We start from the raw sequence: 12,769 nt of genomic DNA on the forward strand, positions 1-12,769 counted from the left end.
GTCATATTTTTATAGAAAAGAATATGATAGTGTGATAAATGACTTTTCAAAATCAAAATACATTATACTAGTATAACATTTTATGGAGAAAATAGAATGGAAATACAAGTTCAAGATGATAAAGGAGTGATATGAAATTTCCAACTGTTAGGAGCATGTTCATACATTTTTAAAGGACTGACGGTGGGTATCAAATCACTATGGTATTAAAATTTCATCTGAAATATTTGTTAAAGAAGGCCAGTTTATTTTAAAATATCAACGTTTATAATCCATCAGAAATTATGTGTTTTGATAGGGTAAAAAAATTTTAAGGTCAACGTAAAAATGCTTGAGGGACTTCAGTTTTTCAAAATTGTTTTCCATAGTATGTAAGCAAACGAACAAAGCATGAAAATCACTGGTGTAAGCTTAGGTCTTCCCTATGGCACTTGACATGCCCTGAAGGAGACACACCGAGCAATTGAGGGTAGCTGGAGAAAGGGGCACCCCAGCACCTGCACACCTGCACACACAAACGAGCTAAAGACAGCTGGGAACGCAAGTGAGGTGAGGACAGCAAGGCCATGGCAGCGCTCGGAGGAAAGCAATCCCGACAGGGCAGTGGAAAGTTGCTCCTAAATGCTAGATAAGAGGAGGACAAAAAGGGCGGTTGTTTCACCACACAAAAGTTCAACACTGCCCGGTAACCAAAACACGACCCCAATGAGGACAGCCACAGAATATTTTTTTCAATTTCAGTATTTCTAAAAGGTTGTGCAACAAAAACTAAGAATCATATTTTTATTTCTGAATTTTAATGTTTCTACTTTGGCTCAAGCTACTCAAGGGATGGATAGTTTTTATTCCTTTAATTATTTCAAGGGACTCCTGAGAAACACAGATTCTGCAAACTTAGGGTTTTTTTCTCCAAATTCTTTGTTAAGACAATAAATCTCTAAAAATCACACTAATTAAAAGGAAAAAGATGTGGCTTGGCTGCTTTCTCATATTATTTAAGAATATTAAGCTCTCACATCTTTGAAAATGATGAACTAAAATAAGTACAGAAAAGGAAAGGACATGAGGAACTACAATTCTTCCCCACAAGTAATGATAGTAGCATGAAAAACCATGGCAGGTCTCGCAACCTAACTTCTCTCTGGCCTGGCAAACTTCTCTACCCCCATGAGGAACTCTTGGTCCCTTCTTTGCTGAGTGGCTCCTGTACAAAGTCTGCAATGCCATCCTCTTTGTGTGAAGAAAGAAAGCAGTCACTCTGGCTTTGGATAAAATACCCTTACCTTCAGCTTCTGGAGGGGTCTGATGAGCAGGCTACTTAACCAGTTTTGTTGGAGTTCCTAGTCTCCTGCTTGGAACAAGAAAAAAGTTCCATGTTCAGCCTAAATCTCTTGGATATCCAGAAGGAAAAGGAATTTAGCAATCACGAAAACTCTGATGACATCATGCAAGTGCCATCTAAATCAGTCTAGTGAACAGCTGGGAGGTGGGATGCATGGCCGACAACTTGTTTCCCACATCATGAAGTGCTGAGGGGAAAGAGAATGTGGGGTCTGCAGAAACACAGAGCTGTCAAGACCCAGGAGCTGCATGTCTGTGGTCCAAGCAGCAGCTGCCCTAACATGACTGTCCTCATCCCAATCATGGCTTCCTATCCACAAATCGAATCTAAACTACTGTTGAAGTATATTAACCTGAATGAAGGAAAGAGGAGAAATCACCAGATTCAAAAGAAAAGACTCTAACAGAAGTATGCCTTACTGTCTCAGACTACATTTCTTCCAATTAGAAAAAAAATAGGGTAGAAGACCCACAGTTGTGGTCTTGTAATGGAAATATAAGTTTATCCAAGTGACGAATTATCACAATCAAATCAAGAACGTTTCCTGGTTTTGTCATCTTCCTTCTTTCAACCAGTCAGGTTGGCACAAGGAATACTGACATCCAATATCACATGATCCTTTTCCTCTAGGGGCTAGCGGGTGGCAAAGACAAAAAGGTCGTTTTAAATTCCACAGTATGGTTCTGATGATGAAGAAAGATCCACAGGCTACTCCTATGGGAGCTCACCAAAGCCCTACTCAACCCAGGCTGAGGGATCAAAGAAACCCTCAAGGAGGAAGTGACAGCAGGAGGAGCCTGGAGTACAGAAGAAATCAGCTGTGTGAAAAAGGGAAGGAGAAATCCAGGTGTGAGGCAAGTGGCCGACTTGAGGAAGCAAGTGATTCAGTATGTATGGCAGAAGCACAGAAGTACACAAAGAAGAGAGGAAGTTGCCTGGGAAGGAAGGCAGAGGCTGGATCACGATGGGCCTCATATTCCATGCTAAGATGTTTGAAATTTAACTCTAAAGCAACTGGGGAGCCCTTGAGAAAGGTTAAGGAAGCCAGTGGCACAATCGTATCTGATTCAAGGGAAGTCCTGTCAGCTAGCGGCAGCACAGACCAGGGACTAGAGAGGGATAAGGTCAAGGGCAGGGAGCCCAGTCTAGAGGCTGCTGCAGTAACACAAGTGGGGAACTGTGAGTCTGAACTAAGGTGGCAGCAACTGCAATAGGAAATAGTGGTCAGGTTCAAGGCTGGGTAAGAGGTGAAACTGAGTACACCTTGGAATGCCTGGATGCAATGGTGTACTAGTAAATGTTTAACAGTCATCTGTTTAAAAAATGCTCTGATTTGCAGCATTTGCCAATTTCCATGGTGTAAATACTCTGATTATGGCTATTTCAAGCCGCCAATATGATGTCACTGAACCTGGAGCTGGGAAGAAATGTATCTCCAGCACCGCTGCCCACCTGTGAGAAGAGGAGAGTCTAAGAAAATCCAAAGCCCTCCTTGGCTTAAGGACCTGGGCAGGGTAGAAAATGCAGAAAGTTAACTGGAATTCTTAAGTTCTGTCTGGGACATACTGAGTCAGGGGAACCTACAGCCTTCATTGTAAAGATGTCCAGCAGGCAGTTGAATACATGGGTTTTGAACAGTACAGAGAAAAATATGGTTAGACATGACAGTTGACATAAATGCCATGAGGAACCGTGTGCAAACCAAAAAGATAAGAGGGTAAACGAGAGACCCTGGGAAATACTACATTAGAGGGACAAATAGAAGTTTATGAAGATGTCTGAGAAGGAGCTTTCAGAAGGGCAGGATTTCTTAGGACCAATTTGCCAAAAGCCAATTCACCAAGTAGCCAATTCTCTGATTATCATGTCACTAAAGAATTAATTCATTAAAGTTACCAAATCTACGTGTTTTTTTTTTTTTTTTTTTTTTTTTTTGAGACGGAGTCTCGCTCTGTCGCCCAGGCCGGAGTGCAGTGGCACAATCTCGGCTCACTGCAAGCTCCACCTCCCGGGTTCACGCCATTCTCCTGCCTCAGCCTCCTGAGTAGCTGGGAATACAGGTGCCCGCCACCACGCCCAGCTAATTTTTTGTATTTTTAGTAGAGACGGGGTTTCACCGTGTTAGCTAGGATGGTCTCGATCTCCTGACCTCGTGATCCACCTGCCTTGGCCTCCCAAAGTGCTGGGATTACAGGCGTGAGCCACCGCGCCTGGCCCAAATCTACCTTAAAATTGATTTTTTCTAATTATTTATAAAGCAGTTGTTCATTAGAGGCACTTAATTTCAGCAAATTGCCCATCTGAAAACAGAAGGCCAAAAAGTTTTTAAAAAGCACGGAATTCTTGGTGACAGCAAGTGCCACATACATGGGCAATAGCCCAAGAAGGGAAAATGTCCTTAGGTCACTCTACTGCTATGCTCCACAGAATGGCAGGGATAGGAGGAAGATCCCAATGGGAGAGTGGACAGGGAGAGAGGTAGAAATGGCATAGAAGCTTTCACCCGAAGAGACGTATTGGTTACTTTCCCTTTTTCTATGAGACTCATTTATGTTTACATGTTGAGTAGAAAGATCAAGCATTTAAAGAGAAACTGAAGCAATAAACAGAGGGGTCAGAGTAATTCATGCCCTGATGTTCCAGAAGAGGAAAGGGAATGATATCTAGTGCAAAGGTGACGAGGGAAGATACAGTTCCCTAAGCTAAGTCTGGAACAACCCTGACTTAGGTCAAGTTTCCTTCTACCAGGACAACCAAGGTATGGGAAATCCACTTAGAGGCTCTCATGCAATTTCATGGGAATCTTGTTAGCACATCTTCTGAATGAAGTTGGTCTGCACTCTGAGTTCACAAGAAGCAAGAATGAAACCCGAAAGTAAGCCAGCTTTGTTTCTTGTTTTTATAGTACTATGTTTCTTGTTTTTATAGTACTATCAGTGTCTGCAAAACTTGGTTTTGACCCTCTTTTTTCATGGTTCCAAACACCCATCTTCACTACCACTCTCCTTCCTTTGTATTATCCCACCCCTCCCAATGGCTTCCTGCTTCACCAGAGGAAAAAAATGTTTCTTTTGTATCCAGCACACCAAAAACTTACTTCAGTTTTGCCATTACTTTTAATGGCAAAAACTGAAATTACTTTTGCACCAACCTAAATACTAGATGCCTATACTAATTTATTCTTGGAAACGTTTACTTTTCAAAAACACATCAAACTTTCAAATCCAGTCAGTGGCTTGCCTAACTAAAGATTCCCAATAACATTAAATCAGCACTATACCTTGCCAAAATTGTTACCTAATCGTTACTGAAGTGTTACCAATTCTCATTTATGAACTTACTATCTTAAACATGTTTGGTTATTTTCTAGTCCATTTAGGATCTTCTCTGAATTAAAGCTTAGCAATTGCCCAAAAAGTTAGGGATAGAATCATGTAGGACTCCAGCATCCTAAAGTAATATCCTGGTCATGATATCATCATTTAATGAGTTTCTCCTGCCACCTTTTTCTATAGGAATCCAATGAAGATGTGTGTTTGCCACATTGTATAAGTTTTATCTTCTCTCTCCTTTGCAGCCAACGCCCAGGGAGGGGGCTGAAAAGAGAGAAAACTCCTAGAAGAAATCCCAAACACACTTGGGATGAACCATAAAGATGGTACGATCTACAAGAATAAACTTAGATATGGTTGTTATTATTATAGAGGTGGAAAAAAAAAAGAAAGAAAGAAAACATCTGCACCTACAGTATGGGTTCAATTCAGCTCTCAACTGACACAACAGAGCTAGTTGGTGGTAGTTTTATTAAGGATTATATTTTGCTTTCTTTTACATACTGTCTAAATTAACAAATACTTCTGATCTTAAGAGAAATTATGCAAATATCAATTCTAAAAAGAAAATTTCTGACTCTTAGGGCAGACACAATGTATGTAGAAATAATATAGCTGATTGACAAAATGAGGATAGATGCTTCAAATAGGAAATTCTAAAAACATAACACTGCAAAAGAAAAAAATCCCAAGAGAACTACCATTAAACAGTATATGTGTGGGTCACTAAAGGGACTCTATTTCATATTGAAAATTAAATCTTGTGGGAAATCAACACTAGGCGAAGTACCAACATGAGCCTTTTTTACAAAAAGAAACATAAATTAAGGACCTACCGTCTGTCTGAGATTTACTGAGGAATATTGTGCTGGCCCGAGGATGATCTGAAGGATTGAATTCCATGTTCAAATCTTTAAAGAAAGGAAAAGAAATTATATGAATAAACCATCTGATAACTAAGAGGAATCAAGATTGACTCAATTATTTTTCAACTTTAAATTGCTAATACATTCAAGGATTCTGGAAACCTATAGCTATTATGTTAATAGATTCTTTTGGTTCAATTCAGAACACTGCTATTTAGAAATATGAAAGTCATACATAAAAATTAGACAGTTGGCTAGACATCTATTAGCCTAAGAGAAACTCCACTTTCTCCTGAAAAAATTCTGCTCTGCACCCAATATACTATAAAATAGCAGGACAGAGTTATGGCATGCGATTAAAGAGAGTTACGTGCTACAACAGATTCATCGAAACATTACAGTCAAGTACATGGTAGTTCCTTATTCAAGGTGATTAAAATAGGAATATCTCAACTCGTTAGGGCGAATCAGCATCCACATACTCTGCTTAACTATTTTCTGAAAAAGCAAAACTTGTCCCTTAGAGCAAAAGCTACAAATTGGCCATTTGTGGACCTAATCTGCACCCCAGACATGTTTTGTTTGATCCCTACTTTTTAAAAAACATTTAAGACAACATATAAAAATCAAGATTTCAAACACATAACGCACACACACACACACACACACACACACACACACACACACCCTTATTTCCAGCTTCCCTTGAGAAATCAGATCGTTTGGCAACACTGAGCCCTCAACCCAATGGTCACAACTGGCTGAAGCCAAGCAGCTGTGACCCCTTCACAGTGGCTGTGTCCCTTATGGGACATAAGACTCCAGCTCCCCAGTGACCACCCCTCTCTGCTTTACTGGCAGGTCTTCACAAGCATTTGATTTTGCAATCTTAGAACTCTTAGAACAATCTCCAAGGTCTACAACTTGTCAGGATGGTATAAACAACTTAGAATGCCATCACAGAAGAGTTTTTCCAGTTTAAAAAACAAAAAACAAAAAACTGATTCCATAGAAAATAAGCAAAACAGAAGAATTAAGTTAGGGAAGGAAAGAGATCAAAATTACTGGAAAGCCAGAATGGTCTTCAAACCAACTTAGAGAGTCAGAATAAAACTTCTTGGGTTCAATTATTTCAATAAATTTGCAGAGAAACCTAATCAACACTAAGAAAAACAGAAGGGGCTATCCTTAGTGTTAATAATCAATCAAAGATAAAGTGAAAGAAAGAAAAGGATGGTAAAATAAATATACACTGGAGGCAACACCAGTCACTTATCCACAAAGAGATTTATCCTGAGCAAACTTCTGAAGTGTGGTGATTTTTTTCCTACATCAGCCAATGGCTACTGGGCCAGTTCCTAACTTCTCCCGGAGTACCTGATTAAAGAAACATCTATTGAATCTTAAACAGATGCTACTTCAACTATCTGATCCTTCTTGTATTATATAACTTCTGTTAACATTACACAATAATTTCAGAGTCAAAGCTATTAAGGGGGTTTGATGGAAGGAGAAAGATGGGTGGAAGAGACACTGAATTTTTCGAATTTGCTTCAATTTGAACTACAGTTAGTCAAGAAATTTCATGGTGAAAATGACTCTGCAAGGAGGTTTCCTGCTCAACTAGGATATAAAAGGGGTTAAATAACAAATGCGTTACTAAATGTTTTGAGGGCTTTTGCATATCAAAATGAGGGCAAATATAAAATCCTAACCAGGATGGATGCTTTTAATGTCCAAGAACCTTCACACATAGTCCCCTAGAAAAGCAGCAGTGGAAACACATCATGCATGCAGTTCCCACATGCCAGCAAGGTGACACCAGAAAATCAATCCTTGGCCTCAGACAGCATCTGGACTAGCGACTACTACCTTATTCCCTTAATGCCCAACTGAGACTCATCTACCAGACCAGTTTTCTTTAAGACCCACTTTTATTACTAAAATACATCAGTAGAGGTTTATGGAACACCACAATCAAAAAATGTGAAGCTTTCCTGTTTGGAACCAAAATAACACAAGACTGTCATTTCTTGGAGAATTGAGATCCTGCTCCTAAGTCCAAGAATGTCCTGGAGGACAATCCCCTGACTGCCTGCAGATTGGGGTTCTATGCTGTTATGTTCACAAGCCCTCAAAGTTGTTAATAATGGGGATGTCACAGATTCTAAGGGAAGGCCTCCAATAATGGGACACTTTTAATAGTAAATAATAGTACTATCATTTGGATGGTGAAATGCTATCATACCATCTAAAAATCACATGAAGAATATTTTATTGACATGGAAACCAATGTACCATATGTCATTAGGTGACGAAAGCATTATGATACCCTTTTGGGGAAAAATATGTGTAGGCATAGAAAATACATCAAAAGAATATATACCAATATTTGGTTATCTTTGAATGTGATTGTTTTCTGAGTTTTATGCACTGTAAACACTTTCATTGGTTTGTTTTTTTGTTTTTGTTTTTGAGATGGGGTCTTGCTCTGTCACCCAGGCTGGAGTGCAGTAGTGCAATCATGGCTCACTGCAACCTCAATTTCTTGGATTCAAGCGATCCTCCTGCTTCAGCCTCCTGAGGAGCTGAGACTACAGGCATGTACCACAAGCCTGGCTAATTTTTTTATTTTTTGTAGCTACAGAGTCTTACTGTGTTGCCCAGGCTGGTCTCAAGCTCCTGGGTTCAAGTGATCCTCCTGCTTCAGCCTCCCAAAGTGCTGGGGGATTACAGGTATGAGTCACTGTGCCCAGCCTATTGGTTTGCTTTTTTTAACTTTTGTTTAAAAACTACTTGTGAAAACTGATTTGACCCTCTGAGTGGCTGGACTGCCTCTCCAACACAGGGTGGTGTTCCCAGAAGATGCCCTGAAGCTCTCCCTGAATTCAGAGGAGATTCACACAGAGTCACCAAGATGAGTCTCCCCTCGGCAGTGTCCACTGTCATAGAAGCTAGGGTGAAAACTGACCAGCTCAGAGGCACTCCTGAGCGATGGCACCCTCGCCCTCCACCAGCAGCCCGTGCCTCTCCGCTCCTCCTCAAGAGGGCTGCAGCGAGGAAAGGCGGAATGACCACTTGTTCTCTGTGGGGGAAGCCAAGCAGCAGGATTATGTCTCACACTCTCCCTATGAAAGGTGAGCACCAAGTGGGAGGCAAAGAAAACCCTGTCACGTTTCCTTCATGGCCAAGTTATAACTCTAAGTCTGACAAGAATGCTCCCTGGGCCACAAGTGGTCCCTAATGATGACAGACCAGGTGTCATCTCTCCCCAGTGCGGTGACACACATCAAGTGACTTGCAGAGTTCAAAGACTTCAAGACCAGCGTCTGATGTGAAATTCACAGATGAGGTGAATACAGGCCAGATCTTGAAGAAAACTATGGTAATTACAATATGTGTTCTATCATGGGAACTCTACCTCTTTGGGGAACAAAAAAAAAAAAGGGAAAAGCCACCATTCTCAGGAGCCAAGCAAAATGAACCTGCTTTATCACCCTAACTTCACACTGAAGCCAAGCATGACAAACAGTGCAATTTTAGCCATGAAGGAAAAAGATCCCCTCGTTGCAGAGTCAGGAAAAATGATATCCCCAATGTTTACCATGAGGTAGAACACATCTGGAAGAGCGTAGTGGTTTCAGTTCACCTCTATGATGTTTTTCTTTTTTTTTTTTTATTATTATACTTTAAGTTTTAGGGTACATGTGCACATTGTGCAGGTTAGTTACATATGTATACATGTGCCATGCTGGTGCGCTGCACCCACTAACTCGTCATCTAGCATTAGGTATATCTCCCAATGCTATCCCTCCCCACTCCCCCCACCCCACAACAGTCCCCAGAGTGTGATGTTCCCCTTCCTGTGTCCATGTCATCTCATTGTTCAATTCCCACCTATGAGTGAGAATATGCAGTGTTTGGTTTTTTGTTCTTGCGATAGTTTACTGAGAATGATGATTTCCAATTTCATCCATGTCCCTACAAAGGACATGAACTCATCATTTTTTATGGCTGCACAGTATTCCATGGTGTATATGTGCCACATTTTCTTAATCCAGTCTATCATTGTTGGACATTTGGGTTGGTTCCAAGTCTTTGCTATTGTGAATAATGCCGCAATAAACATACGTGTGCATGTGTCTTTATAGCAGCATGATTTATAATCCTTTGGGTATATATCGAGTCATGGGATGGCTGGGTCAAATGGTATTTCTAGTTCTAGATCCCTGAGGAATCACCACACTGACTTCCACAATGGTTGAACTAGTTTACAGTCCCACCAACAGTGTAAAAGTGATCCTATTTCTCCACATCCTCTCCAGCACCTGTTGTTTCCTGACTTTTTAATGACTGCCATTCTAACCGCTGTGAGATGGTATCTCACTGTGGTTTTGATTTGCATTTCTGTGATGGCCAGTGATGGTGAGCATTTTTTCATGTGTTTTTTGGCTGCATAAATGTCTTCTTTTGAGAAGTGTCTGTTCATGTCCTTCGCCCACTTTTTGATGGGGTTGTTTGTTTTTTTCTTGTAAATTTGTTTGAGTTCATTGTAGATTCTGGATATTAGCCCTTTGTCAGATGAGTAGGTTGCGAAAATTTTCTCCCATTTTGTAGGTTGCCTGTTCACTCTGATGGTAGTTTCTTTTGCTGTGCAGAAGCTCTTTAGTTTAATTAGATCCCATTTGTCAATTTTGGCTTTTGTTGCCATTGCTTTTGGTGTTTTAGACATGAAGTCCTTGCCCATGCCTATGTCCTGAATGGTAATGCCTAGGTTTTCTTCTAGGGTTTTTATGGTTTTAGGTCTCATGTTTAAGTCTTTAATCCATCTTGAATTCATTTTTGTATAAGGTGTAAGGAAGGGATCCAGTTTCAGCTTTCTACATATGGCTAGCCAGTTTTCCCAGCACCATTTATTAAATAGGGAATCCTTTCCCCATTGCTTGTTTTTCTCAGGTTTGTCAAAGATCAGATAGTTGTAGTTATGCGGCGTTATTTCTGAGGGCTCTGTTCTGTTCCATTGAACTATATCTCTGTTTTGGTACCAGTACCATGCTGTTTTGGTTACTGTAGCCTTGTAGTATAGTTTGAAGTCAGGTAGTGTGATGCCTCCAGCTTTGTTCTTTTGGCTTAGGATTGACTTGGTGATGCGCGCTCTTTTTTAGTTCCATATGAACTTTAAAGTAGTTTTTTCCAATTCTGTGAAGAAAGGCATTGGTAGCTTGATGGGGATGGCATTGAATCTGTAAATTACCTTGGGCAGTATGGCCATTTTCACAATATTGATTCTTCCTACCCATGAGCATGGAATGTTCTTCCATTTGTTTGTATCCTCTTTTATTTCCTTGAGCAGCGGTTTGTAGTTCTCCTTGAAGAGGTCCTTCACATCCCTTGTAAGTTGGATTCCTAGGTATTTTATTCTCTTTGAAGCAATTGTGAATGGGAGTTCACTCATGATTTGGCTCTCTGTTTGTCTGTTGTTGGTGTACAGGAATGCTTGTGATTTTTGCACATTGATTTTGTATCCTGAGACTTTGCTGAAGTTGCTTATCAGCTTAAGGAGATTTTGGGCTGAGACGATGGGGTTTTCTAGATATACAATCATGTCATCTGCAAACAGGGACAATTTGACTTCCTCTTTTCCTAACTGAATACCCTTTATTTCCTTCTCCTGCCTAACTGCCCTGGCCAGAACTTCCAACACTATGTTGAATAGGAGTGGTGAGAGAGGGCATCCCTGTCTTGTGCCAGTTTTCAAAGGGAATGCTTCCAGTTTTTGCCCATTAAGTATGATATTGGCTGTGGGTTTGTCATAGATAGCTCTTATTATTTTGAAATATGGCCCATCAATACCTAATTTATTGAGAGTTTTTAGCATGAACGGTTGTTGAATTTTGTCAAAGGCCTTTTCTGCATCTATTGAGATAATCATGTGGTTTTTGTCTTTGGCTCTGTTTATATGCTAGATTATATTTATTGATTTGCATATATTGAACCAGCCTTGCATCCCAGGGATGAAGCCCACTTGATCATGGTGGATAAGTTTTTTGATGTGCTGCTGGATTCAGTTTGCCAGTATTTTATTGAGGATTTTTGCATCGATGTTCATCAAGGATATTGGTCTAAAATTCTCTTTTTTGGTTGTGTCTCTGCCCGGCTTTGGTGTCAGAATGATGCTGGCCTCATAAAATGAGTTAGGGAGATTCCCTCTTTTTCTATTGATTGGAATAGTTTCAGAAGGAATGGTACCAGTTCCTCCTTGTACCTCTGGTAGAATTCGGCTGTGAATCCACCTGGTCCTGGACTCTTTTTTGGTTGGTAAGCTATTGATTATTGCCACAATTTCAGATCCTGTTATTGGTCTATTCAGAGATTCAACTTCTTCCTGGTTTAGTCTTGGGAGAGTGTATGTGTCAAGGAATTTATCCATTTCTTCTAGATTTTCTAGTTTATTTGCATAGAGGTGTTTGTAGTATTCTCTGATGGTAGTTTGTATTTCTGTGGGATCGGTGGTGATATCCCCTTTATCATTTTTTATTGTGTCTATTTGATTCTTCTTTTTTTCCTTATTAGTCTTGCTAGTGGTCTATCAATTTTGTTGATCCTTTCAAAAAACCAGCTCCTGGATTCATTGATTTTTTGAAGGGTTTTTTGTGTCTCTATTTCCTTCAGTTCTGCTCTGATTTTAGTTATTTCTTGCCTTCTGCTAGCTTTTGAATGTGTTTGCTCTTGCTTTTCTAGTTCTTTTAATTGTGATGTTAGGGTGTCAATTTTGGATCTTTCCTGCTTTCTCTTGTGGGCATTTAGTGCTATAAATTTCCCTCTACACACTGCTTTGAATGTGTCCCAGAGATTCTGGTATGTTGTGTCTTTGTTCTCGTTGGTTTCAAAGAACATCTTTATTTCTGCCTTCATTTCGTTATGTACCCAGTAGTCATTCAGGAGCAGGTTGTTCAGTTTCCATGTAGTTGAGCGGCTTTGAGTGAGATTATTAATCCTGAGTTCTAGTTTGATTGCACTGTGGTCTGAGATAGTTTGTTATAATTTCTGTTCTTTTACATTTGCTGAGGAGAGCTTTACTTCCAAGTATGTGGTCAATTTTGGAATAGGTGTGGTGTGGTGCTGAAAAAAATGTATATTCTGTTGATTTGGCGTGGAGAGTTCTGTAGATGTCTATTAGGTCCGCTTGGTGCAGAGCTGAATTCAATTCCTGGGTATCCTTGTTGACT

General features: G+C 40.2%; 1 protein-coding gene across 6 annotated transcripts in view; it reads right to left on the reverse strand.

Moving 5' to 3' along the window:
• Positions 1-12,769, reverse strand: part of CCNY (cyclin Y) — a 320,349-nt gene that overhangs the window by 80,230 nt on the left and 227,350 nt on the right. For all 6 annotated transcript variants that reach the window (XM_019034943.4, XM_055352922.2, XM_019034945.3 and 3 more), the window contains one exon: positions 5,511-5,585. In XM_019034943.4, coding sequence (XP_018890488.1) covers positions 5,511-5,577 — 67 coding nt within the window. In that variant the 5' untranslated portion in view covers positions 5,578-5,585. The remainder of the gene's footprint in view (positions 1-5,510; positions 5,586-12,769) is intronic.

This window comes from Gorilla gorilla, chromosome 8 (assembly GCF_029281585.2).
Source record: "Gorilla gorilla gorilla isolate KB3781 chromosome 8, NHGRI_mGorGor1-v2.1_pri, whole genome shotgun sequence".
In the NCBI taxonomy this organism is placed as follows: Eukaryota; Metazoa; Chordata; class Mammalia; order Primates; family Hominidae; genus Gorilla; species Gorilla gorilla.